This window comes from Centropristis striata, chromosome 11 (genome assembly GCF_030273125.1).
Source record: "Centropristis striata isolate RG_2023a ecotype Rhode Island chromosome 11, C.striata_1.0, whole genome shotgun sequence".
In the NCBI taxonomy this organism is placed as follows: domain Eukaryota; kingdom Metazoa; phylum Chordata; class Actinopteri; order Perciformes; family Serranidae; genus Centropristis; species Centropristis striata.
In genome coordinates, this window is record NC_081527.1 from 37977200 (window position 1) to 38004636 (window position 27437).

General features: G+C 36.2%; 3 protein-coding genes across 3 annotated transcripts in view; 1 reads left to right on the forward strand and 2 right to left on the reverse strand.

The window, feature by feature from the left end:
- Nucleotides 1-7997, reverse strand: part of dpydb (dihydropyrimidine dehydrogenase b) — a 26259-nt gene extending 18262 nt beyond the window's left edge. The window contains exons 1-8 of the mRNA XM_059345409.1: nt 7778-7997; nt 4108-4218; nt 3897-3979; nt 2950-3037; nt 1964-2125; nt 568-764; nt 286-367; nt 8-95 (exon numbers count right to left, since the gene is read on the reverse strand). Of these exons, the coding sequence (XP_059201392.1) occupies nt 8-95; nt 286-367; nt 568-764; nt 1964-2125; nt 2950-3037; nt 3897-3979; nt 4108-4218; nt 7778-7807 (841 nt within the window). The 5' untranslated portion in view covers nt 7808-7997. The remainder of the gene's footprint in view (nt 1-7; nt 96-285; nt 368-567; nt 765-1963; nt 2126-2949; nt 3038-3896; nt 3980-4107; nt 4219-7777) is intronic.
- A 2203-nt stretch (nt 7998-10200) lies between these two features.
- Nucleotides 10201-21670, reverse strand: odr4 (odr-4 GPCR localization factor homolog). The gene is made up of 14 exons (XM_059345411.1): nt 21556-21670; nt 21171-21280; nt 20352-20456; nt 18257-18349; nt 18011-18117; nt 17890-17926; nt 15797-15940; nt 15604-15699; nt 14739-14786; nt 13837-13956; nt 12830-12932; nt 11243-11443; nt 10563-10616; nt 10201-10321 (listed from the first exon to the last, which is right to left on the reverse strand). Exons 2-14 carry the CDS (start codon nt 21273-21275, stop codon nt 10251-10253), a joined length of 1284 nt encoding a protein of 427 aa, XP_059201394.1. The 5' UTR covers nt 21276-21280; nt 21556-21670; the 3' UTR covers nt 10201-10250.
- Nucleotides 21671-22693: 1023 nt separating this feature from the next.
- Nucleotides 22694-27437, forward strand: part of tpra (translocated promoter region a, nuclear basket protein) — a 53879-nt gene continuing 49135 nt past the window's right edge. The window contains exons 1-3 of the mRNA XM_059345412.1: nt 22694-22945; nt 26103-26207; nt 27011-27075. Of these exons, the coding sequence (XP_059201395.1) occupies nt 22795-22945; nt 26103-26207; nt 27011-27075 (321 nt within the window). The 5' untranslated portion in view covers nt 22694-22794. The remainder of the gene's footprint in view (nt 22946-26102; nt 26208-27010; nt 27076-27437) is intronic.

A 27437-nucleotide genomic window follows, 5' to 3' on the forward strand; every position in this document is an offset into this window, starting at 1 on the left:
CACTCACCAATCCCAATGAAGACAGCCTTGAATCCTTCGTCTCTCAGGGACGTCAGAGTCATCCCATTAACACCCAGACCCTTCTCACACACCACCTGGTGCACACACACACACACACACATTTGACAAGACTGTTGAAATGATCAGAAAGGTCTTAACACATTATGATTAACGTCCTAACGTTCATGGATATCCAATATCATGAATCAACTCTGAGTGTTTGATCTTCTGTCTCATGATAAATTAATGAAATGCTTTTTATTCTGGAGTTTCTATGAGTCATACCTTGACTCCCAAATCCTTCATCAGGTCTATTTCAAACTGGACCACTTCATAGGGGAGCCGGAACTGAGGGATTTCTGATGTGCTGCAGGGAGGGAAACACTTAAAATCAGACTTTGGTCGAGTTTATTCAACAGGATGTTTATTTGACTACAGATGAAGTTTTTATTTTTTTGTGGAAATTTAAGAAGATGTTGGTGCATGAGGCTCAATGTCTCATATCTATCTTCTGCATCTTGTTTTTTTGTTTTATAGCGATATGATCTCTAATGATAATGATGTTACCTCAGCCCTCCAGTGTACTTCTGTTTCTCAAAAACGGTGATATTATCATATCCGAGGCGGGCCAGGAAGGAAGCACAGCTGATTGACGCCGGGCCACAACCAATCAGAGCGATCGGCCAGTGGTAAGACTCTGGCATCTCATTGGCTGGTGGGAGCTCAGGGTTCCTGATCTGAGGGATCCCCATCTTACTAAACACCTAGAAAGAAACACACAGACACACACATTTGAAATCATACACCTGTTAAGCCCTTTAATAGACGAAAATATAACTCTTAACATAATTTCTTCATCAAACTATAATTTTCAAGGTCAAGAAGGAACTTCTATGCTCAAGAATTGATCAGCAACACATCATCGATACAGCATAGTATCACCATATTTTGCGTGGCAATATTAAAAACATGATCAATTTAAAGTGATTAGACATTTATTTATATTAAACCTCATAACAATACATTAAGTTGTTAAAATGAGCCCTATAAAAAATGCAAACGCTGCTACATAAATGGAACAATAATAATAATAGAATAGAATATATAAAAAAATATGAGTGGGTCCATTCTGCATAACAAGTACTTTTACTTTTGATACTTTAAGTTGTCGTGGAATTAATTTCAAGATGTATTAAAATATCAGACATATAGCAGTTTAAATATGCATCAAACATGTTTTGATAATATTTTGTTTTGCTAGATAATTGTTTAGTTTAATCGTCATTATTGTTTAGCATATTTAGTTTACATATTATATTTTGTGTTTTATGGAATTTGGGTTGGCACCATGGGCGCCAGCGAAGAGAGGCAGCAGGAGCCATGTTTCTTTGTTCTTTTTGTTTGCTTGTATTATTACAATAATGTATTGTTCATAAAGTTAAATAAGTTTGTGATGCAGGGTACAATATAAGCAAATTAATATGCTTAACTAGGGCAGATAAATGCCATGAAAGACATGAAAATGACAATGTTAGTGTTAATAGTACTGTTTGATTTAAGACAGATTAGTAATTCATATATAATAATATAATTTCAGTAGTTAAGAATATAATTTTGTGTTGCAAACTGAAGTATATTAATTGAGTAAGAAATTGATGTGAAAAGTGAAAAGATATTAAATTCTGTTAATAAAGACAGAGGACAGCCTGCTGAACTACAACAACGTTTGAATCCTGTCTCTCCTTTTACATAATTTATACAGGTTACTCATGTTTGAGGCCTGGAACACTTGCTCGCAATGGATAAAATAAACCTTTTGGATCTAACAATCATGCATGGACATCACCTTCTTTGCCTGCGTACACCACACACTCATGGTGCATCAGTGGCATTTTGATTAAGTTTGTTTTAAGTTTAATTTTGTTCGGACAAATTTTTTTGGACAAAATTGCCACTACAGTACCTCAACAGCAAACTGCTGCAGCCCTCCAATATTAATGGGTCCCTCTTCAGAAGCATAGAGGTTGCAGCCACCAACACAGAGCTCTGATGTGGGACACACCATGCCACAGGTCAGACCCAGAGGGTTATCAGAGAGGATGGCCCGGGCCGACCCATAGTAGTTCTGTCACACACACACACACACACACACACACACACACACGAATGAGAAGATCATAACATTACTACTACTACACAATTTACATTCTACATGAAACTGCTCACAACAAGGTCTGAACATTATCTTCTTTTACTGGTTTATGATTGCTGGAAGAGGGTGTTTTAGTGCATTGAGCAAGAAAAGTATATAGAACATATAGTTCCATTAGATTTAAGAATACGTTTTTACCTACTGCAATTGCACTTTATGATGACATTTTAGTAAGGACAGAAGAATATCTTTTTAATAGTTATTTAAACTTTAGCTTTGCTGCTTATACTGTATGTACCAAACTGTATTTTTGCACATGTATATTTGCACACCTGTTTATTTATTTACACACCTGTATATTTGCACACTTGGTGTAACTACTGATGCACATGGACCATCCATTCCACTTCTTCTATACTAGGCTATGTATTGTGGGCTCTTGTTATGTTCTGTATAGGTGGAATATGTATGTATACATGTGTTGTGTTGTGTTGTGTTGTGTTGTGTGTATGTTGGCTCCTGGAACACCTACATTTCTCTGCTGGGATGAATAAAGTATTTCTTATCTTATCTTATCTTATTAGGGCACATATATCTCTACGGCAGATATCTCAAACACTGGACAACTCACACAGAATCAATCTAGATAATTGATCTTTATAGCACCTCAGGTAAAAATAAAAATATGTTTTTTGATTCAGGGGAGAGTTGTCCCTTTAACATCTTTGAAGACATTCAGACATATGAGTGTGGATGTCTGGATGCATGGCTGTGTTTGTGAGTATATTCTGCAGTACCTTATTAGAGATGCTGGTAATAAATGACTTCACGTCCAGGTTGGTAGGGCAGCTCTTCTGACAGGGAGCATCCGCACATTTTAGACACCTAAACACAGATTTGACCTTTTTTAAAAACAAAACAAAAACACTATAAAGCATGCATGGCTATCTACTTAGTGGTATCAGTGGTATAAAGCAGTAGTTCTCAACCTTTTTGAGTCGCGACCCCCAATTCAACATGCATATTATCCGCGAAAAAGACACAAATTGACCAAAAAAGACACACAATGACCAAAAAGACACAAAATGACTAAAAAAGACACAAAATGACTAAAAGAAGACACAAAATGGCCAAAAAGACACAAAATGACTTAAAAAAAGACACAAAATGACCCAAAAAAGAAACAAAATGACCAAAAAAACACAAAATGACCCCAAAAAAACACAAACTGACCTAAAAAACACACAAAATGACCAAAAACACACACAAAATGACCAAAAAAAGAAGCAAAATTACCAAAAAGACACAAAATGACAAAAAAATCACAAAAAAGACCAAAAGAAGGAAACAAAATTACCAAAAAAAAGACATTAAGTGACCAAAAAGACTAAAACACATTAACACATGAACACTTTAACACAGTGGAGACAGAGCTGACTTCCAAAATGATTTGGCGACCCCCAGAAATCATCTCGCGACCCCAATTGGGGTCCCGACCCCAAGGTTGAGAATAGCTGGTATAAAGAACAGCAAGGCCCGTGTAGGGTGGGCGGGTCAAACAACTTTTCCTATGGGTGAAACAATCAAACAGGGATAGAACTGGTCTACCAATGATCAGACAGCTCATCCTTGTGAAAAATCTTTAGCCTGCAGAATGGCAGAGAGTTCATGAGATTGGGTGTGTGTTGCAAGTTAGTACCAAGTACTAGGAATGTGGAAAAAAAGCAAAGTAATTAAATCTGACCTCAGTGCTTCCCGTAGTGCTCCGCGCTCGCTCAGCGTTGTGTGTTTGATGTCATCAAAGTTGTTCTCTAACTTCACACAGGACTGTAGAGAATGATGAATAATGTTTAAAAGAAAATATGGAAAGGAATAAAATAAAAGAACGGGTGGGAAGAAAACACTGAGCAATTGGTATTAAGTGTGTGTGTGTGTGTGTGTGTGTGTGTGCTTACATCACAGCTCTTCTCAGGGTTTCTCTTCCAGTGTTTCTTCTCCTTCTTCTTGTTGGCCGTGGACATAATCTGAGCATGAGTCTTCACTCTGGGGTTCAGAGCCAAGATGCTCTGTACAAATAAAAGAATTGGGTGAAATAAATCAACACATCCCAAAACAATCCTGATTTGTAGACTCTAATAGACACACACAAAACAAAATTAAAGTACTTAAAGGTACTTATGGGTTAGCAACTCCTGAAAATAGATCCTGTCCAAACACCTTTCCTTTGAGTATTGTGCACCAAGAAGGCTGCTTTCTGAAACAAATAACTTTACTGAAGGATATTTAACATTATTAGGGCCTCGGGGCAATCTCCCCAGCACTGGTCCCATACAGCAATATCTGTAGGGACCAGTGCTGCACTACTGTTATACTGTGGATTTCTTCTTATTCCTCTTCTGGACGCTTTTCGTCCCGCTACTAGTCCTACAACTTGAAGAGTTGCAGGACAAATTATATATCAGAACGTGCGGTTTGATCGGGATCGGTGTGCTATTACTTTTCTCTACAGAATACGAATTTTTCGCGACGTAAGTCTCGCGACGTAACTGCTCAAAATTTTGCATTGAAATGAATGGGACGGAAATTAATTTTAAACGTCTACTTCTCCGGCATAATTTCACCTAGAGACTCCATTTAAACTTTAAACAGTAGACACAAGTCTTGTGTATCGGTGTATTAATCCACGTTTCGATAGGTCATATAGTTTTTTACCAATCCCTGTTCAATGACCATGATAATTTTTGGAGAAATTCTGAGATTATAATGGGTGTGTATTGCACGGAATGTTCGTGTCACAGTGTGTGATGTCATCGCTCAGAGTGTAGAGGGAGAGAAAAAATTGTCGAAAAATACATTTTAAAACTGCGCTCCAGGCCGCAAATTCCACTCTACAGAAATAATTTATACATAGAAACGTAGGAAAATTAGTCTTCTCCCTCACAATCCTCTGGTAAAGCTGTCAGAGTTATAGTTTGGGCGTAGGACGCACAGATGATCCACCAACACCACCAACAGCCTCATTGGCTCCCATATTAAAAACGCAGGAAGATTTCGAAAAAAGTAAGATGGAACAGTTTTTTTAGATCGCTCTAACAAAGCTATTTTTTAATTTTTCTTAAAAAAAAATCATATGTAGAGGTTCAGGAAGAACTCAGGACGCTCAAAGTGAAGTCGGATCAATGATAGGTATTATGGTTTTGCCAAAAATGCTTTCTGTTCGAGGCCAGAAATTCCAGTCTGTCCACCTCTGGCTGCTGTCACTGTTCAGGAACATTAACAGCTGCAGTTAATTCTGTTGATTGCTTTGATCTTTGATGTGATTACAGTTACAGATACACACACACACACACACACATATGCACTAAAGTGCGCACACTCCTCACACATGCATACACATGCTTAATACACGCACACACAGGTAACTTTATACACACACACACACACACACACACACGCACAGACACACACACACAGACACAGACACACACACACACAGACACACACACACAGACACAGACACACACACACACACAGATATGCTAACAAAAACACTGATCTATGGAACATTCTAGGAAGATGACTGTGCGGGTCAGGTGATAAGATAACGAGGCTGTCAGGTCAGTGCTCTGAGGTTATGTGACCTGTGGTGTACAGGTGAGATATGTAAGAGCAGAAATGAAGTTAAGTTAATTGTATTATATATATATATATATATATATATATATATATATATATATATGCATATAATTACAAGCCAGCTATTTGTTAGCCTGGGTGTGGCCACTTGTGAAGCGCTTTTACGTGATCTGATGTATAAATTTATGAGTTTTTTGGTTTCTGTCATATTTTTGTCTGCTGTGAAATGTATTTATTTGTATTGTTCCTGTTTTTTAATATCTGTCTCCTATGGACCCTGAGTCTTAAATAAAAATGTGATTGATTATACTGCATACTGACATCTTACTACGTCTACATTATTGACTTACAGATTCTAACTTTCAGCCTGCAGATTTTAATGATTGAATCCACTGTAACCATTGTCCGGTCTCTCCACGTGCTCAGCTCCACCATGACCTTACCTCAGGTATCTGCAGCTTGCACAACAAAACACATGTCGTGTTGCATAAGACCGCAAGGGCGTATTATGACTGCATAGCATAGCTTTTGATCCTTTTAATCCTCGCTGCATACCTTAAGAGTATGATTAGAGTACGCATGATCCATGGTATAACTCAGAAAATACAGAAAATGTATTAGCAAACAGCAGCAACAACTTTTTATATAGTTTGTTCACATTCAACAACACTTTTGTTGGGGAAGAACAGAAGTTAGATGAGGAAAGAATGCTTTTCCCCCATGTCCTTATAAAGAAATCTTCCTGCCTATGCCTGTATAGTGTTTAATTCATTTAATAAACTCCGCAAAAGCCATTCCATTCATAGAGAATCATGAATATAAAGATGTCAATACGTTGGTTCTTTATAAATGGATCATGGTGTGTTCTTTAAGGTGCTTTCTCTGGACATTCTTGCTGTTGCTTGTAGTTCGTAAATACTTTAATACTTTAATAATTCTGCTTCTTGCACATCTGCACATTGCACTTTTTACCTATACTAGGTAGTAACTCTCCATTCAGGGGTATCAGCTCTGCAATGAACATGTGTCAGTGATTTTATATATGCGTATGGCGTTTCTTTGACTGTGGTTTATTAGATATTTATTGGGTCTTATTATGTTATCGTTGTGTACCTTGTCTTGTGTGTCCTGCTGCAAAACAAATCTCCCTTCAAGGGACTAATAAAGTGATTCTGATTCTGATATTTTTAACTTAAAGCATTGTGATAGATGCACCTTATCCTAAATCTGTGTGTCTTAAGTTATTAGACTTGACACAGTGTACATGTGGTGTGATACGTTTTTAAATACGTTTTTAATGTTTAACTTGTCAAGCAACTACTGATATTTGACTGTAGGTCCTCTCTGTTTCTTTAGTTTATTAGTTTCTTGACCTTTCAGCCTTATAACAAATAGTCATTCAAAGCCGGGTTTATTTTTCCACTTTAATCACACCTATACTAAATATACCACAAAATATGGTTAGACAATTCTTGCACAAGGTGGAATTCTGCCTGAATTGAATCATTCCTCTCACTTTAGTGCCTGGTCACAAAACTGTGGTCATTCTGCAGGTAATGTAAGGCTTTTTGAGACACAGTTTGTGTTTGAACTAAACAACAATAACCCTATTTGGACTAAAATTCCTCAAAGGACTTTAAGTTGGTAACGGTGATTTGAATTTGCTGATTAATTCATTGTGACTTTGTTCTGTGGGGGAGCACAGTCCAGAGATCTGGAATGTCTCTGTACCGCCAGGATTAAAGAGAAAGTAAGAAAAAAAGATGGAAAGCGCTGGAAAAAAATATTGAGCTTAAGTAGAAAAGTATCAACATTTCAATACTATGTACATACCAAGACCTGTCAGTTTGTATATTAAGATTAGTAGAGCATAGTTTTGTTTTTACTGAGTTTGAAGGTTATTTGACAGGTGTAATTATGCACAATTACTGAAGACAATAAACAGAGAATACTGCTGAGGGAAACAACAAACAGATACACATAATTTACCTCAATGTCTGGAAGATCTTTACTCAACATGATGCTTCTGCTGCTGCCTTTCTAAAGATCTTCAGGAGATTCTTGAGGTATTTTTGAGGTATTAGAGGTCCGAAGCACTGTCCGGGACGTCTCTGCACCATAGACTGTATATATATAAATAGAGCAACTATCTGCTCGTCTCTCTCACAGTGAATCAACAGGCTGAGCGGTCATCGTGTGTCGTCTTTTCTGACTAATCTGTTGACAAAGCGGATATTGCTCTCTGAGGATCGAAGTTCAGCAGAGCTGGACAGAGAGCATGTTTCTGCAGTGCAGCGGTCATGAGCTCCTGGTATTTCAAACAATAACCAGTGAGGTGACAGGTCCAAACTCCACCTCTTGGGAAGGGAGTGGAGCATTGCATTATACTCTTTTTTTGGAAAAAAATATATGGATAACGTTTTGTTTTTACTAAAGTATGTGGGCGTGGCATGGTGGCCAGAAACCACCAAAAAGCAGGAAGTTGTTATAACTTGAGCATACTTTGTCCGGCCCTGACTGACCACATGTCAATATTGACACAGTTACAGTGCAGTTTTATGCAGTTTTTAACAGTAGGTTCAACTTACAGAAACTACATTTCGTAGGCAGATGTAACATGTGGAGGTGCACGAAAAAGCCTCTTGGACCCATACACTAAATCCAACAGAAAGTCGGCCATCTTGAATTGAATGAGCAAATTGACGGCCATTTACAGGCTCCGTTCTTTAACACAGTAGTTCTCAACCTTTTTGAGTCGCGACCCCCAATTTAACATGCATGTTGTCCGCGACCCCCGCTCAAAATTACCCAAAAAAGAATCAAATTGACCACAAAATGACACAAAATGATCAAAAAAAGACACAAAATGACCAAAAAACTACATAAAATGAGCAAAAAACGACTCAAATTGACCACAAAATGCCAACAAAATTACCACACAGACACAAATTGACCAAAAAAAGGAAACAAAATGACATAAAAAGACACAAATTGACCACAAAATGATCTAAAAAAGACACAAAATGACCAAAAAAACACAAAAAAGACACAAAATGACCAAAAAAGGAAACAAAATTACCAAAAAAGACACAACTTGACCACAAAATGATCAAAAAGACACAGAATGACCAAAAAAGACACAAAATTACCAAAAAAAGGCACAAAATGACCCAAAAAAGAAACAAAATTACCAAAAAAGACACAAATGACAAAAAAAAGACACAAATTGACCACAAAATGATCAAAAAAAGACACAAAATGACAAAAAAACAACAACACAAAATGACCCAAAAAAAGACATTAAATGTCACACACGTGAACACTTTAACACAGTGGAGACAGAGCTGACTTCCAAAATGATTTGGCGACCCCCAGAAATCATCTCGCGACCCCAATTGGGGTCGGGACCCCAAGGTTGAGAATAGCTGCTTTAACTAACCATTCCTAGAGATTTAACCCGATTCACTTCAAACTTGGTCAGTACCATCTTGCCATCTTTGTGATTAAAAGCTGTTTCCAGATTTTTGATTTCTTTAAGTATGTGGGCATGGCATCACGGTGAATTTCAAGCTCGCCATGAACAGGAAGCTGTCTTCAACTACAGAATACACCTCGTTTGTAATGAAAGTCCAGACCTGAACCAAGGTTATTATAGTTAACGAAAACTAACGAAATAACGAAAACTAGAATTGAAAAAACATTTTCATTAACTGAAATAAAAATAAAAACGGGAGTTTTAAAAAAAACGATAACTAACTGAAACTGTATTGTGTGGTTACAAAACTAACTATGACAACTAACTATGGTCTTTGACAACTTTTTTCATCCGTAAACCTTTTTGGTTGATATGAAATCTATTTCATCTATCTGGTTTTATGACTTAATAAACTTATTGGGGCTGAGATGGATCAGACAAAGGAAATAAAGGAAACATTTATTGTGACCTTATTGAATCTGGACCCAACAAATACCCCATTACAAAAAAACTAAAACTAACACTAAAACTAATAAAAACTAAACTAAAACTAAGCATTTTCCAAAAAATAAAACAAATCAAAACAAGCAAACTCACTCTAAAAACTAATTAAAACTGAATTTGAAAACAAAAATTGACAACGAAATTAAGACTAAAACTAATGAAAAATCCAAAACTATTATAACCTTGACCTGAACACATTAACATGTCAATATTGATAAGTAGTCATAGTTCCCACCAGTGGCAACAGGAAGTAACATATTTTATCCTGAAATGTCCTGTTCCAAGTCACAAGATCCACTTCAAGATGGGTTCTTCCTCATAAAAAGTCTGGATTGTTTTTAACAGTTGCAAAAATGAATGATCCCAAATTTTTAACTGAAATGCTGCATTTTCTGATTCAACAAACAAAACAAACAGCAAACAATGAACTTTGTGGAAATGTTATAAACAAACACTTTATTATGGTGTGTGCATATGTGTGTATCAAACGTCATTGAGATAGAGCATCGAGGCAGCGGTGGCGAGCAGGGCGGCAGCCGTTGCCATGGCAACACCTAAAAAAACGGAGGAGAATTAGAACGGTGCTCACACAAACAAAGAATGTTTATCATGGCTGTTAAGAGGATTTCATCAATTTGAAACTTAACCATATTTCTCCTTCTACAGTCTGCATAAAGTGTTTCATGATTACAACAAGTTAACGATGTTGTTAAGAGACATGTTTGGCATTAAATGGTTGTTATAGTGATGCTATGAGAACATTTCTAAGCTTTTCTTCAGTGGAAAGTGTCTTACCAATATAGTTGTTCCTTTTGGGCTCCGGTACTTTAGCAGTTTCCACAATGGGCTCTGGAAACACAACACATATTTCATTAGCTACAATAATAATATTATTATCGGGTTAAGAATAGAAGTCAAAGAATAATATCAACTTTATTTATAGAGCCCTTTAAAACAGCCATAGCTGATACAAAGTGCTGTACATGGCAGGACAGAGCAACAATAAAAACAGAGAACAAATAAAAACAAAAAAGGAACGTTTTTAGTGGTGCATAGATTATTTTCTCCAGGATTTTGGAGACAAATGGCAACTTGGAGATTTTGGAAATTTGCTAAAACAGTGCTGTCAAGGCCAGGCTTCTTCAGAAATCTTAAATAGTGTAAGGTTCTATTTCTTGCTACTATTCTGTTATTAAGTGCGAGAATACTCATATTTTTCTTATTTATGACTACTAAAAGTACAGGACAACATTGTGCTAGATCAAAAACATGGTTCTGATGTAACTCTGAATAATAATCACCTTCCATAATGTTCAAATTAACCCTTGTTTAGTTTCCCTTGCCTGGTGGACTTGTGAGAATGTTGGGTTTTTACAAAAAAAAGTTTCATTCATTCAGTGAAATACTTTTGGGTGTGATAATCCTACTTTATGAAGTGAAATCATGAAAGCCATGGTAGATATTTCTTTCTTTACCTGCTGCAACATCTCCCTCTATGATCTCAGCAGGCGTTTCCTGTCTGGTGTCCAAGTCTGCTTCTACTGCGTCGATGTCCAGCATCTCCTTCAGCCTGTCAGTCACCTCGGACAGCGCTTCGTCACTGAACAGGTAGTCACACACACATACTGGTCCACTCACTCTGACTGGACAGAAGACACGATGAGGGAGACACAGCTCTGAAATAAAGAGAATAAGAGACAGGAACGGTGGTGACTGCTTGAAGTGTTACTGTTATTATTAAAGAAGACACTAAAGTAAGACTATTTATTTAGGGGGCAATAACCCTACCAAGTAAAGGCCAAAGAGTCCAAAATGACCATAAAGAATCATAAAAAAGACTACAAAGAGAAAAACAACTGAAATGAAATACGACTTTAGAACCGATCAGAACCTAAGAGACAAAACATGACTATGAAGAGATACAATATTGCTTCAAAGACACTCAAAATTACTACAAATAAACCCAAAATGAATACAAATAAACGCAAAAAATTACTACAAATAAACACAAAATGACCACAAAGACACACAATATGACCGTGTGTGATAAGAAGCTGTATACTTTACAGTTGTTAGCCCATTAAAATACTAGTTTTATTTTATTGTTTTTACTGTTTTTAGTATTTTATTGTTTTCATTGTTTTTATTTATACCTATTTGTGTGTGATTTATTCTATTTTAATAACTGTACAGCACTTTGGTCAACTGAGGTTGTTTTTAAATGTGCTCTATAAATAAACTTTGACTTGACTTGACTAGTGTGTGTTTAAGTTTCAGACAACAATAGAGAGGAGAAGCATGGCGCTGGGTAAATGTTTGCTTGGCCTTTTGTTTTTTGCGATGGAATCATTGAAAGTTTGACCTCTGTCATTGTAAATAAACAGCACAGATTTGTAACTGTAACATCAGTTAAACTGCAACATTTATCAACAGTGTGTTCAAACGGTATGTTTCATAATATTCCTCCTTTATAAAGTCCCATAGTGTAGCTAGAAGCACATTCAGAGACAAGTAGGTTTTATTGACTTTTAATAATTCTCATATAAACTTTCTTTACTTTTCCCATCAAGATGCACTTTGTATCTGTGTATTTAGTCCACCCAGCTCTGTCACACTTTACATTACATTACATTACATGTCATTTAGCAGACGCTTTTGTCCAAAGCGACTTACAATAAGTGCATTCAACCTGATGGTACTAGACATAGACCATAGGAATCGAGTAAGTACATAACTTTAAGAGCTAACTGTCATTGCTACAGGAGTGCTATATGTTAAAGAAGAAAAGAATAGAAAAGAAGAAGAAGAAGAAGAAGAAGAGCAATTTTTTTTTTTTTTGTACACTTGTATTTGACTCGTGCTCAGCTGGGTTTTGTAAAGTCAGATAATCATTTGCCGACAGTCGACCTTCAAATACAAATCCTTCCTCTTTACTGGGATTGGTTAACCATAAACTCAGCCACAGCCCTGACCTTAGCCTTAACTATCTGTAGACACAAGCTATGGCTGCTGGAGCAAACTGGTTAGCTTGTGTGTGTGTGTGTGTGTGTGTGTGTGTGTACCTGTGTGTTGTTTGCCCTTGCCCTCCTCCTCTGCTGCCTGCAGCTCCTCCAGCAGCATCTGGATCCTCGTGGCCACCGTAGACACCATGTCCCTCTTCAGCAGCTGTCCACAACAACCATTTTTATCACAACATGAATAGTCTAGACGGATTTCAGAATAAAGGCCTCCTATAAGAAGTGAGGAGCATTTATGGGTACAAGTCAGGAACCGGCCTACCTTACATATCTCAAGGGTGCTGAGTCAAAAAAAATGGTTCCCAAGTGAAGTTTTTAGTTTTTGACCTTCTAATTTGTATCAAATGGCCACCAAATTGCCCATCTTGCACAGTCATTGGACCATTCCCCCTTAGTTTTTTTGTAAGTAGACAATCAAAGATGAGGAAATAAGTTTCTGGATCTATAGTCTAGGGTCAGAGCAAGGATATAGTGGAGGCTCAGTGCCTTTTTTATGTATATATATGTATGCAAAATACCAACTGGAACATATAAAAGTGATATTGATTGAATATTTATGTCGGCCTTAAAAAAATGACACAAATAATGCTTAATTTCACCTTAAAAGTTGGTATTTTGCATATATATATATATGTATATATATATATATATATATATATATACATATATATATACACACATAAAAAAAGACACTGAGCCTCCACTATATCCTTGCTCTGACCCTAGACTATAGATCCAGAAACTTAATTTCCTCATCTTTGATTGCCTACTTACAAAAAAACTAAGGGGAAATGGTCCAACGACCAACGGCCGCCATTTTGATATGCAAATGAGAAGGTCAAAAACTCAACTTTTCGCTTGGGAACCATTTTTTTTGGATTCAGCACCCTTGGAATAAGTAAAGTAGGCCGGTTCCTGACTTGTACCCATAAATGCTCCTCACTTTCACTTTTTGGACAATTCCGTCTAGACTAGAATGATTGTGATTTCATTCCACGTGTGTGTGTGTGTGTGTGTGTGTGTGTGTGTGTGTGTGTGTGTTGCAGAATCACCTTCTCGGCCAGTCTGGCCTTTGGTTTGTTGCTGTGTAGGTAAGCTCTGCTGTGGATGGCTCCTCGGAGCGACACGCTGCCTCCACACCTCTGGACCACATCTGTTGACCTCTTATGATGCTAACACAAAGGGAGGGAGGTTCTCTTTAACAGCCTGGAAAACTGACTGATCTGGTAGAGTGTGAGTGTGTGAGCCAAATTACTACAGAGAGACACAAAATGACTACAAAGACACATAAAACTACTACAAAGAGACTCAAGAATGACCACAGAGACACAAAACGACTAAAAAGAGACACAAAACGACTAAAAAGAGACACAAGACAACTACAGAGAGACACAAAAAGACACTCAAAAAAATGACCACAGAGACACAAAACTACTACAAAAAGCCACAAAATGACTACAAAAAGACACAAAAAGACTAAAAAGAGACACAAATCGACGACAAAGACACAAAAGGATCACAGAGAAACACAAAATAACTAAAAAGAGACACAAAACGACTAAAAAGAGACACAAATCGACGACAAAGACACAAAAGGATCACAGAGAGACACAAAATGACTAAAAAGAGACACAAAACGACTACAAAGAGACACAAAACGACTACAGAGAGACACAAAAAGACACTCAAAAATATGACCACAGAGACACAAAACTACTACAAAAAGACACAAAACGACTAAAAAGAGACTCAAAAATGACCACAGAGACACAAAATGATTAAAAAGAGACACAAAATGCAATACAGTATACTTATAATGTAGAATTCTTTAAATAAAAAATGCTTGAGTTGCAGGAAAAATCTAGGTCTTTATCACAAATATCATATACAATGTTTACATGTATGACAACCTTGTGTGTGTGTGTGTGTGTGTGTGTGTGTGTGTGTGTCTTACCGGTGTGAGGAGAAGCTGAGCGGTGTACGTCTGTCTCACATTCCTCTTCTGCAGAGAAATATCAGACACAGTGGCTCAGCCCAGCTGTCTCAGAAGTATACTAAGTGGCTTTTAACCCTTTGATGCTCAACATGGTCTAAAGTGACCCGACAGAGTTTTTGTGTTTTATATCTTTGCAATAAATTATTTTCATCATTCAGTATTCCAGGTTTCCCTCAATTAGTTTGTTTTTGATAATCATATACCCTAATTTTTTATGTTTTCCTTTATTTCTTTTAAATAAAATCTCTTTTTATGTCTCTACCCTTGTAATGCACAACATGGGTCAAAAATGACCCATATCCATTTTTTAGCTAAATAGCTTGTTACGCTAACTACTAAGCTAACTTCTTGGCTAAGTATTTAGCTAAGTAGCTTGTTAAGCTAACTACCTAGCTAACTTCTTGGCTAAGTATTTAGCTAAGTAGCTTGTTACGCTAACTACCTAGCTAACAAGTTAGCTTGGCAAGCTACTTAGCCAAGTAGTTAGCTATGTAATATTACAAAAACTTTTTTTCTTCATAAAGTATGAGAAGAAAAATGGAAATAATGATCTGTTGTTATCAAAAAACAAGATATTCAAAGAATACTTGGAATATCCAATCATAAAATAAGTTGATATCAAAAGATAGAGCACAGAAACACACAGCAGCATTAAATAACATGAAGGGAATGAATGCGGGTCATTTTTGACCCATGTTGTGCATTAGGAGGGGGGTCAATATGTTGTGCATCAAAGGGTTAAAGAGACCAAAAACATTTTCTAATAGCACCTTTTTATGTATATTTTTAACTTTTATCTCAGTGACGGCTGGATATAAACAACCTGTCCTCCTGTGAGCTCTGCGTCCTCTGACATCTTTTTCCCGTCGATCAGGAAAACTCCTTTCTCCAGCTGCTGAGCCCACACTCTCAGTTCCTCCTGAGATAAAGAAATACAGAACGAGCTGAGATCACAACACTGAAGCTCCTGAAAACGTGTTTATAAGATGTGTGCATGTGAGTGTTAATGCGCTCACCTTTAGACATTGATCCATGCTTTCTGTCCCGGCTCTGTTGTCTGGTAACGGTACCAACATGTCCACATTTAAACAGCAGGACACCATGCTCCAGGAGGAACTCATCCCCGACTGGTACTTCCAGTCTGCAGGCTTGGCCGTGCTCTAAAACAGACGATGACAGAGATATCATTAACCCTTTATCAGGCAAAGAACTAGATTTGGTAACTTCAGGTAATATTTCGAGAAATAAGTTGCAAATTTACTAGATTAAAGTGGCAAATCTACAAGAAAAAAAGTCGCAGATTTAAGATATTTAAAGTGGCAAATCTGTGCGAAAAAGTAGCAGATTTAAGAGATTTAAAGTGGCAAATCTGCGAGGAAAAAGTCGCAGATTTAAGAGATTTAAAGTGGCAAATCTGCGAGAAAAAAAGTTGCAAATTTACTAGATTAAAGTGGCAAATCTACAAGAAAAAAAGTCGCAGATTTAAGAGATTTAAAGTGGCAAATCTGCGAGAAAAAAGTCGCAGATTTACGATATTTAAAGTGGCAAATCTGCGAGGAAAAAGTCGCAGATTTAAGAGATTTAAAGTGGCAAATCTGCGAGGAAAAAGTTGCAGATTTACGAGAAAAAAGTGGGAAAAAAAACAACTTTTTTCTCCCAGATTCACCACTTTAACCCTTAATAGGACACTCATTGAAATACTTGCAAATTCCAAATTTCAACCCCAGAGAATATTGGAGGATATTACATACAGCCTGAATGTGTAAAAAAAAAACATACGATAATAATATTTTGAGAAAAAAGTTTACCAGATTAAAGTGGCAAATCTACAAGAAAAAAATGTGTAGATTTATGAGATTTAAAGTGGTGAATCTGGGAGAAAAAAGTTGCTTTTTTCCCACTTTTTTCTCGTAAATCTGCAACTTTTTTCGCACAGATTTGGCTTCTTATTACATTTCTTAATTTTGTTTTTAGAAACAATCCTTTGTTAACTGTGGTTTCACTTTCATTGTGATATGTTTTGAAGAGATTGATGAATAGAAGATCTACACTTTATCTGTGAAGAATAAATCACAGTGTCAAAATGTGATTTATTCAGTTAAGTTACTCAGTTAAGTAACTTGTGTTGGGAGCCAAAACAGGTCCAGTCGACTGATTTGAACCCAGGTGAAGTATTTTTATCTGTTTGGACCTTTAGAGTGTTTATGTAAAGAGGTTGAGTTTGTATTAACTCCAAACATTTAAACTTTCCTTTGCTATGTGTAGATCAGTAACAAGGATTCCTCAGCTTCAAACCATTTTGATTTGAACAGAGTTACTGAACATAGAAAGCAGTCAACCTGCAGCTGTGAATGTGTTTGATGCACTTTGACCCCGTGTCTTCTCTTTCCTCTTCACTCCTCGGTGCAACTCAGGAAACTCTAAAGTAAACTGTCGATCCAGGTGGTGCTGATCAAATACCAATCAAGATTCTCTTACTGGGTTGCCTTTTTCTCATCTCGATTGTTGTCAAAATAACATTTTAGTGTAAGGTTTAGCTGTAAATTTGAGAAATGATGTGACCACACCCCCCGAAAAAAAGCCCAAGCTGCACCCCGGCTTGCATTTGTTACTCAATTTGTTGCACGAGTCCCTTTGAAATCAAAAATAATATGAAAGATTCCAGACTAAAATGCATTTTATTAGTCTGATAATACCAACTTTTGACCAGCTTTTATCATCACATCTAACCTTTAACTTTAATTGCAGTGTAAAAGATTTAAATTTTGATTGAGCATCTTGATCATGATAGTTGTTGTTTGCAAATTTATAGTATATTTCTTTCCAGGAGTAAATTTGAATTTGGGCACATTTCAAAGCTTGAAAACATAATAATAATAATAATAATAATAATATATTCCATTTATATAGCGCTTTTCTAGACACTCAAAGATGCTTAAATATGCATAAACATAGCATAAAGGTTCAAATTAAGGAACTTTTTAAGACCTTTGATAAAAGATACATGCAAAACAAACTTTAGGCAAAAAATAAAGCGACTTATTGAATGCAACAATAAATGATTTAGTGTTATAGCTGCATGAGGAAGCTGTGCGTTTGTGAATCTAACCTTGGGATCTTTGACATCAAAGGTTCTGCAGAAGGTTCTGATGCGTGCTGGTTAAAGAACATCCACAAACAGCTGACACAGCAGCTGACTGGTCCAATGAAAAGACTCTGCAAAAGGATACTTTCTGGTTTTGGGGTTGACGTGCAGCGTGACACAGTCTGTGACGTCGTCGTCAGCAGGACTCCACTGACGGTCCAACGAGATCAGGTTCTCCACTGCAAAAACCAGCTGCACACAGACAAGTAAAGAACATATAAACAGAACTAACTTTAATGTTTTTCTGCCCCCTAGTGGCCAGAAATGGATTCCTGCAGCTTTAATTGTGTGCATATCAGGTATATGTGCAGTGTGTTTCTATGAGTCTCACCTGTCGGAGCGTGGTCAGTGTGTCCTTAGAGTCAGTATCAGTGATGATGAAGACTCCCAGGACAGACAATCCTCCAGGCAGCATGCGGGACACCTGGAAACAGATCACACCTGTACTCACAGCTTTAAAGCCTGCAGACAGCAGAAATGTAAATGTAAACTTGTAAAATACATCTATAGGTCCATGTATTCTCTTCTAAAATTACATAATAACATGCACCTATACATGTTTTTTACTACCTCAATCCAGTGAAATACTTTATTTCTTTTTTCAATTCAAAGCATTTTCGTTGCCTGTACAGTACACTGTAATAAATTATTTTGTATTTTGCATTTTACTTAATATATTTGATAAAATGTATTAAATATAAATGCGTCCTTTATTTTGAGGCAGTTGTTTAAGTCAGCTGTTCTCAGCCTTGGGGTCGGGACCCCAATTGGGGTTGCAAGATGATTTCTGGGGGTCGCCAAATCATTTTGAACACACAAACATTTTTTGTCATTTTGTGTTTTTTTTGTCATTTTGTGTCCTTTTTTTTTTTTGTCATTTTGCGTCTTTTTTTGTCATTTTGTGTCTTTTTTTTGGTCATTTGTGTCTTTTTTTTTGGTAATTTTGCGTCTTTTTTTAGCGTCATTTTGTGTCTTTTTTTTTGGTAATTTTGCGTCTTTTTTTAGCGTCATTTTGTGTCTTTTTTTTTGTCATTTTGTTTCCTTTTATGGTCATTTTGTGTCTTTTTTTAGTCATTTTGTGTCTTTTTTTTGGTAATTTTGCGTCTTTTTTTAGCGTCATTTTGTGTCTTTTTTTTTGGCATTTTGTTTCCTTTTATGGTCATTTTGTGTCTTTTTTTAGTCATTTTGTGTCTTTTTTAAGTCATTTTGTTTCCTTTTATGGTCATTTTGTGTCTTTTTTTAGTCATTTTGTGTCTTTCTTAAGTCATTTTGTGTCTTTTTTTGGTCATTTTTTTTCCTTTTATGGTCATTTTGTGTCTTTTTTTAGTCATTTTGTGTCTTTTTTAAGTCATTTTGTGTCTTTTTTTGGTCATTTTGTTTCCTTTTTGGGTGATCTGAACTGTGCGTGTGAGATTGTGTTCAGTGAGTGGGGGTCGCGGACAACATGCATGTTAAATTGGGGGTCGCGACGCAAAAAGGTTGAGAACTACTGGTTTAAGTAACTTTAATATAAAAATGTTTGAGATAGAATCTACTTATTCTGATCACATTAAATATAATCTTTATGTGTATGTAATTCTAAATCAGGAGCATTTTGAATGAATCCAACACAATAGAATTAGTCCTTTTTTAATTGACAGGCACTTCCTGTTAAGTTATTAACTCAACTTGTAACGTAGTTAGATTTAATTAATAATATTGCATGCAATCTGTTGCCTCAATTTTATTGAGTAGCTATTGTTTATCTTTTTTTACAGTGTATGAGCAGCCTGTATAACAAAGCATGTCACTGTGTGTTCTACAAATACTCTGAGTTGTCATGCAGGACACTTTAATACACACATGCTTAACCCTTTATCAGGTGAAGAACTATATTTGGGAACTTCAGTGGATATCAAAATGTCTCTCTGTTTGGTCGTAGAACCAGATGGACCTGTACGAGGAGAACTTGACTATGACGGCATATTAGGGCCAAGTATGAATAAAAATAAAAATACAAACCGGGGGGAGATGTAAATTTACTAGATTAAAGTGCCAAATCTACAAGAAAAAAATGTGCAGATTTAAGACATTTAAAATGGCAAATCTGCTCGAAAAAAGTTGCAGATTTACGAGACAAAAGTGGGGAAAAAAACAAGTTTTTTCTCGCAGATTCACCACTTTAAATCTCATAAATCTGCACATTTTTTCGTGTAGATTTATAAAATATATAAAATATTACCCCCCTCCCCTGGGTCTGTATGTTTTTTTAAACATTCTGGCAGTATGTAATATCCTCCAATATTCTCTAGGGTTGAAATTTGGAATTTGCAAGTATTTCAATGAGTGTCCTATTAAGGGTTAAGTACTCAACGCCACATGAGTGTGTGTGTGTGTGTGTGTGTGTGTGTGTGTGTGTGTGTTTGTGTGTGTGTGTGTGTGTGTACCTGTCGAGCGTGCTCAGTGACCCACTCCTTGTCTGCTGTTCCACTAGACTCGTCTGTTTGGGGCGTCCGAGTTGCCGTGACAACAAAATCCCTTTGAGCTGAGCTCTGAAATGTTGGATCATTAATATTAAATACAGTCTCATCAGTCAATCAACCCAAAACTTGCTGCAACAACTTATGGGACATAGTTGGACATGGAAATGGACTTCAGATAGCCACCTATTAATGTTATGACCCCTTATACACATTAATAGGTTCCCATAAATAAATAATGTATTATAAAAGTCATTTTTATTAGATATTTTTGACCAGAACAACATAACACACAGTGCTGAGCTGCATCTCAAATTAATCCTCAGATTCTTTATTTTTATTTTTATATTACATTTTATTGTATTTTATTGTATTTTTATATTTTATTGCTTGAAGTATGCCTAGGTTGTTCTTTTTAATTAATTGTGTTGTTATTGTCTCTGTGTGTAATGCTGCTGCTACACTGTCATTTCCCAGCTTGGGATAAATAAAGTCTATCTATCTATCCATCCATCCATCTATCTATCTATTCACAGCTTTCAGAATCGCTGACCTGCTATCTCCCCCTAAAATGCCACCAATTCTCAAAAAAAGGACCTCGAACACTAACTGGTTAAGTGGCTATTTTCTAGTTACAGTATGACAACAACAACAACAACAACAACAACAACACAAACTGCAGTGAGTGCTGCCTGATTGTTACAAACTGTTACGTCTGCTGCTTTACTCAGCAGTGGGAGGAAACACTGAATATAAACTAAAGTACAGGTAGATGTTTGACCTTACCTGTCCGATCAGCAGGCCTGTGACTGAACCTGCTTGTTGTTGTTGTTCACATAGTTTAGACAGGTATCCCTCCACAGCATCTTCTACTATATAGCTGCGACCCATAGTGCCTGAGGAGAGGAAACACAGAAGAAGAGCTGGTAGAATTATTATTATGGCGTTTCTGCAGTGAGAAAGTGCTGGAAAAGAGATATTATAAACAAGTTGACACAAACAAAACAACAAACAATTAAACCAGGTAAAACCTCAGCTCAACGTCAAGTCGCATGCTCCTCCAACTTCAGCTAACCATGTTACTTTGCTACATTTAAATGACGTCAGCGTTATTATTATTATTATATCAAATGATTTCACGTGCTTTTCCACGTGCCGTGGGGTTAAATACCTGCCGGAAGCCAGCCAGTGGGTCAAATAACACCAGAAAGAAGACTTCTTGCTATTATTCTTTGACAGCTGGCAGTGGTTCGTCAGCAGAGCAAAAATACTCACATACCCATAATGCACTGGGAGTGACGTGTTTCCGTCGCATGCCTCTGTCGTAGTAGGTTAAGCGAGGTGAAATTGGTCAAGTTACAAAATAAAATAAAGACAAATAACATAACATTGTGATTGTTTTTCAAAATAAAACTTATTAGTTAATTGACTCCTTTTCAGTTGCGTTTTAGCTATGGATTGAATATGTTGAAGCACATTTAACCTGTAAAGCAGTAGTTCTCAACCTTTTTGAGTCGCGACCCCCAATTTAACATGCATGTTGTCCGCGACCCCCACTCACTGAACACAATCTCACACACACAGTCCAGATCATACAAACTCAGGAATTTGTCAGAAAAGACACAAAAGGGCCCAAAAAAGAAACAAAATGACCAAAAAAAGGAAACAAAATGACCAAAAAAGACACAAATTGACCACAAAATGACACAAAAAAGACACAAAATTGACCAAAAAAGACAAAAATGACTAAAAAAAAGACACAAAATGACCAAAATAAGGAAACAAAATGACCAAAAAGACACAAAATTACCAAAAAAAGACACAAAATTACCAAAAAAGACACAAAAATTACCAAAAAAAGACACAAAATCAACAAAACAAAAAAAACAACACAAAATCACAAAAAAAAACACAAAAATTACCAAAAAAGATACAAAATTACTAAAAAAACAGAAAATGATCAAATAAAGACATTAAATGACCAAAAAGACTAAAACACATGAACACTTTAACACAGTGGAGACAGAGCTGACTTCCAAAATGATTTGGCGACCCCCAGAAATCATCTCGCGACCCCAATTAGGGAAAAAAGAAAATATATATTTATATATATAAATAAAGATTGCCAGGGGTCACAAGCGAAGAAAAATGAAATTGAATAAAAAACACTGAAATGCAACAACACTAGAAGCAGTCAGTGCAAATCATCAGCATCGCAGGATGTAAATTTGCACTTGATTGCCAATGATTGCTTTATTTTGAAAGTTTGGAGTGTGTTTCCGGTTTCTGCATGAGTGTGACTTGACACTTTCTGATCCGGTTTAGCGGGGTTGTGGACACTACAACATCATTTTATCAGAGTTTTGGGGCCCATTAACTGTTTATTTCTGCTCAGGGGGGACAGGCGGACATGGCGGCCGTCCTGCTGCAGGTTCTGGAGCGGACAGAGTTGAATAAACTCCCGAAAGGAGCCCAGAACAAGCTGGAGAAGTTTGTCACGGAGCTGCAGAATGCTAACGAGGCGCTGCAGACCCAGCATGAGCGGCTCAAAGCCGACAGCGGTAGGTCGCTTCAACCATAGATATATATGAGAAATAAGCTTATATATATATATCTATGGCTTCAGCCAGGTAGAACAGGAAAGTCTTTAGCTTATTAGCATGTCAGAAATGCTAAAAACCCTCATGTTCTCTCTCCAGAACACTAGCATGCTGCTGGATTCTGGAAACATCTAAACAAAGTTCACTTTAGCTGCTAGCTAACGTTAGCTGGGATAAGCTAACTAAGCTAACTCAGCTAACAGCTCTATAAATTGACTTTTATTGTGAAGAAATGTTTATTTATGGTGTGTGTAGTTAATGTCCAATTTAAGAACTGTTCCCAAATATCTGTTAACCCTCTGGACTCCATCTATTTATTGAAAATACACATGTTTTATTTACAGTAATAACTTTATTTATATATGATATGTAGACAAGGCAAGGCAAGGCAAGTTTATTAGTATAGCACAATTCAACACAAGGTGATTCAAAATGCTTTACATACACATTAAAACAGCAAGACACAATTGAAAACAGTAAAAACAGTCAATTAAAACAGGGAAATAGAAATAAAAATATAAATAAGATAAAATAAGATACAGCAGGATAAAAAAAGAGATAAAATAATAAAAAGCACAAGTCAAAAAATATTTTTATGGTAGAGGACAGGTTGGCATGCAATACAACAACATTTTTTTAGAAACACTGTCTATTCTTTTCAACCTTTTTTCTTATATAACCAAATTGTCAGATGTGATCAGGTTCATTCTTATGAGACAAGGTCAGCTAATGGTGGTCACATGATGTCACCATGTCCAAAATCAAACGCCTTAAAGAGAACAGTTATTTATCGTGTATCAGTTATTGGAATAATTGCCCACTGAATATACATGAACTGAATAGTAAAGTATCTTTTAATTATTACTTGAGAATGCACTATTTAAATTTGTGAGTAGTGAATTAACATATTTACTGTATGAAAGTGAGAATTAATGTAATAGATATGAATGTAATAACTTATTCTGAATGATTTCTGATGACGTATATAATAATGTCTACAATGTTTAATTGTTAAGTGATTTTTGTTTTGTCTTATGGACCCCAGGAAGACTAGCTCCTCCCACTTTTGGTGACAGCTAATGGGGATCTTTTTAACAATAAACAATAAACAATAAAAACATTGCGTAGTTAAAAAGTAAGGGCAGTAGAGTCGAGCAGATAAGTGTTAAAGTTAAGATACGCTGCAGTAAACTAGAGTGTTTTTAGTCCTGATTTAAAGGATCTACAGGTAGTTTGTTCCAGGTGAGGAGCAGAATAACTGAAAGCTGCCTCTCAAAGCTGAGAAAGCCAGTTAAAGTTCAATCATAGGAGCTTTCACAGTGTGACATTTATGTGAATTTTCTTTCTACAATGAAAACTATTACTATTTTTTAAATTACATGCAAATAGACTGTTTTGTAGTTTTATTATTTATTATTTTTTCTGCTGTTTTTGTGTGTATAAGTGTTTTTAAAAGGTACATTTCCATAGACACCTGTGTCTTTTGTTTGTATTTTGGGTTCCTGGCAGCTTTTATACTTTGTTAATTAAAATAAAATGAAAAATCTGACAAGTTTGTGTGGAGAAAAAGGAGCCATGCATGTGATGTAAGGACAGACTGAAATATGCTGAACACAGACAGAAATTAATGATATGATAGGAAGTTGACAAATTTGAACAAAAAAAATCTCCTGGACTTCAGAGGTTTAAAGGTCTGTTATGTCCTGTTATTTCTTTTGAGGAAGTTTGACATTGTATTTTTTCAGTATGTTAGAGCAGCTCAGCTCAGTTACCTGTATTTGGTTTCTGAATATATGTTTAATTTAATAAATATGTATCTGTATGTTCTGATGCCAGTTTATAAAGCTAACTAGATACTGCTCATTAAATCTGTTGCCCTTTCTAACGGTTAGTGTTTCACCAGACATGGAAAAATAAAGTATATAGTAGAAAATGGATACAGCAAATTATGACGATATTTTGCGTGTCAATATTATAGTGTCAGAATTTGTAGCAGGCTCACTTTTATGAAAATACTGGTATCACATGAAACTAGAAGATCTAAGGAATCTAGAGGCTCCATGTGGGTCACAATATCATGTTGGGAAGTTGTTGAAATAATGCTGCAAAGTTCGGCTTTTTTATGTTTCATCCAGAAACATTGAGAGCAGTGAAGCTTGTTGTTTGTGAAAGTTTGATAAAATGCTGCAGTTGTTGTCGTCCAACATGTTTGATATCAGTTCAGTTCAGTTTGACTGAATACTTTGTTGGTCAGTCTGTGGGTTTGACTCTCATTGTGGAGAAATAAAAAGACTGAAGTCAGATGAATACACTGAGAATTTTCTCTTATTTGACAAAACAATTCTTGATTGAATTTAATTTTAGGGCACAAAATACTTATCTCACAATGCTTAAAATCATGCCGTGACCAAGGTTATAATAGTTTTGGATTTTTCATTAGTTTTAGATTTAATTTCGTTGTGAATTTTTGTTTTCAAATTCAGTTAGTTTTAGTTAGTTTTTAGAGTGAGTTTTCTAGTTTTAGTTTAGTTTTTAGTTTTTGAAAATGCTTAGTTTTAGTTTAGTTTTTATTAGTTTTAGTTTTAGTTTGTTTTGTAATAGGCTATACGATGGGTGCCAGATTCAAAGAGGTCATAGTAAATTTTGCCTTTGTTTCCTTTGGTTTATCATCTCAGCCCCAATAAGGTTATTAACTGTTTTGTATTTTGGTTCTAGTGTAAACATCCCAGTCTCAGTAAACATATTCACCATGTGTTGCATGTTCAAATAGAAACACTGAATTATGAATGAAAAAAGTTGACAAGAACAAAAACTAAGGACATTTTCACTATAATTTTAGTTAGTTTTAGTTAGTTTTGTAACCACACAATACAGTTTCAGTTAGTTATCGTTTTTTTAAAAACTCGTTTTTATTTTTATTTCAGTTAACGAAAATGTTTTTTCAATTCTAGTTTTCGTTATTTCGTTAGTTTTGGTTAACTATAATAACCTTGGTCGTGACTCTGGTATCAGGATTAAATCGTTCCGTGGGGCCTCTGGGGATTCACTCCTCTACTATATAGAGATATTATGTTGTGTGTTCTCATGTTTTCCTGTTGAATCTTCTCTGCCACTACAGAACAGCAGTACTTTGACATTGAGAAGAGGCTGGCTGAGAGTCAGGAGCAGATCCTCTCCGCCACCAGAGACCTGCACTCGCTCAAGGAGGAAAATAAAAAACTCAGTAAGTTTTCACTCCACATACTGCAGTGATCATCAACTGGCGGCCCGCGGGCCCAATCCGGCCCGCTGAACTGTCCAATCCGGCCCGTGACTGGATTCCAAAACTGTAAATCAAGGAGAAAATATCATGTGGTCCGCACTATTAAAGCTACTGAAAACAGCAACGACAACTGAGACTCTAACTATCAGTAATCACCATATATGACTGTATTTAATGAGGACAAACTCGCTGCACTGTTTAAATTAACATTATTGTTTCACACAGTACTTGTTTTCGTTTGGGTTTTTTTTAACTTTTCCTCATGCCATTACGTAACATGGTTGGTTTTTATTTCAAAGTCTCAACAACAAGCTTCAGACTAGACTAAAAAAAGGAAAACCAACTGGCATAACTTAAAATAGCATAGCAGAACAATAGCAGAACAGAACAGCTCACAAATAATGATTGCACATCAAATAAAACGGGACTCGTAAAGGCTAAAAATGCCTTCAGTTTTGTAATGACATCAATAATAAATAAACATTAAAATAATGTTATGCTAAAATTTGTTTTTTAATTTAATTTTATTTGAGGGTCCGGCCCCCAACGTGACTGTCCAGTAAAATTCTGGCCCTCCGACAAATGTAGTTGATGACCCCTGACATACTGGAATGAACACACATTTGTTTACGTCGGTTTCTGAGGAATCAGAGCTTCAAGTTCACAGTCTCCACTTAGACTCAACTTCCTGATTTTTACCTTAAGTGTGCTTCCAAATAGTTCTGGTAGCGTTCATGGTCCTCAGTGTGTTGTTCTGTGTGCAGATGAAGAGCTGAGCGCTCTAAAGGGAATCGAGGGAGAAACTCCTGAAGATAAACCACCACAACAGGTGAGCATTCACATCCACCTCATTAATATATAGTGTTATTGATTATCTATTATGCTGTAGGTCAGTAGTTCTCAACCTTTTTGAGTCATGACCCCCGCTCACTGAACACAATCTCCCACGCACAGTTCAGATCATACAAACTCAGTTGATACGATGAATTTTGGACAAATAATGAAGCAGACAACAACTAAAACATCTCTCTCATCTGTCTGTGCATTTATATATTTTTTTTTATATTTTATGACACAAAATGATCAGAAAAAGACACAAAATGATCAGAAAAAGACACAAAATGACCACAAAAAGACACAAATTGACCAAAAAAGACACAAAATGACCAAAAAAGACACAAAATGACCCAA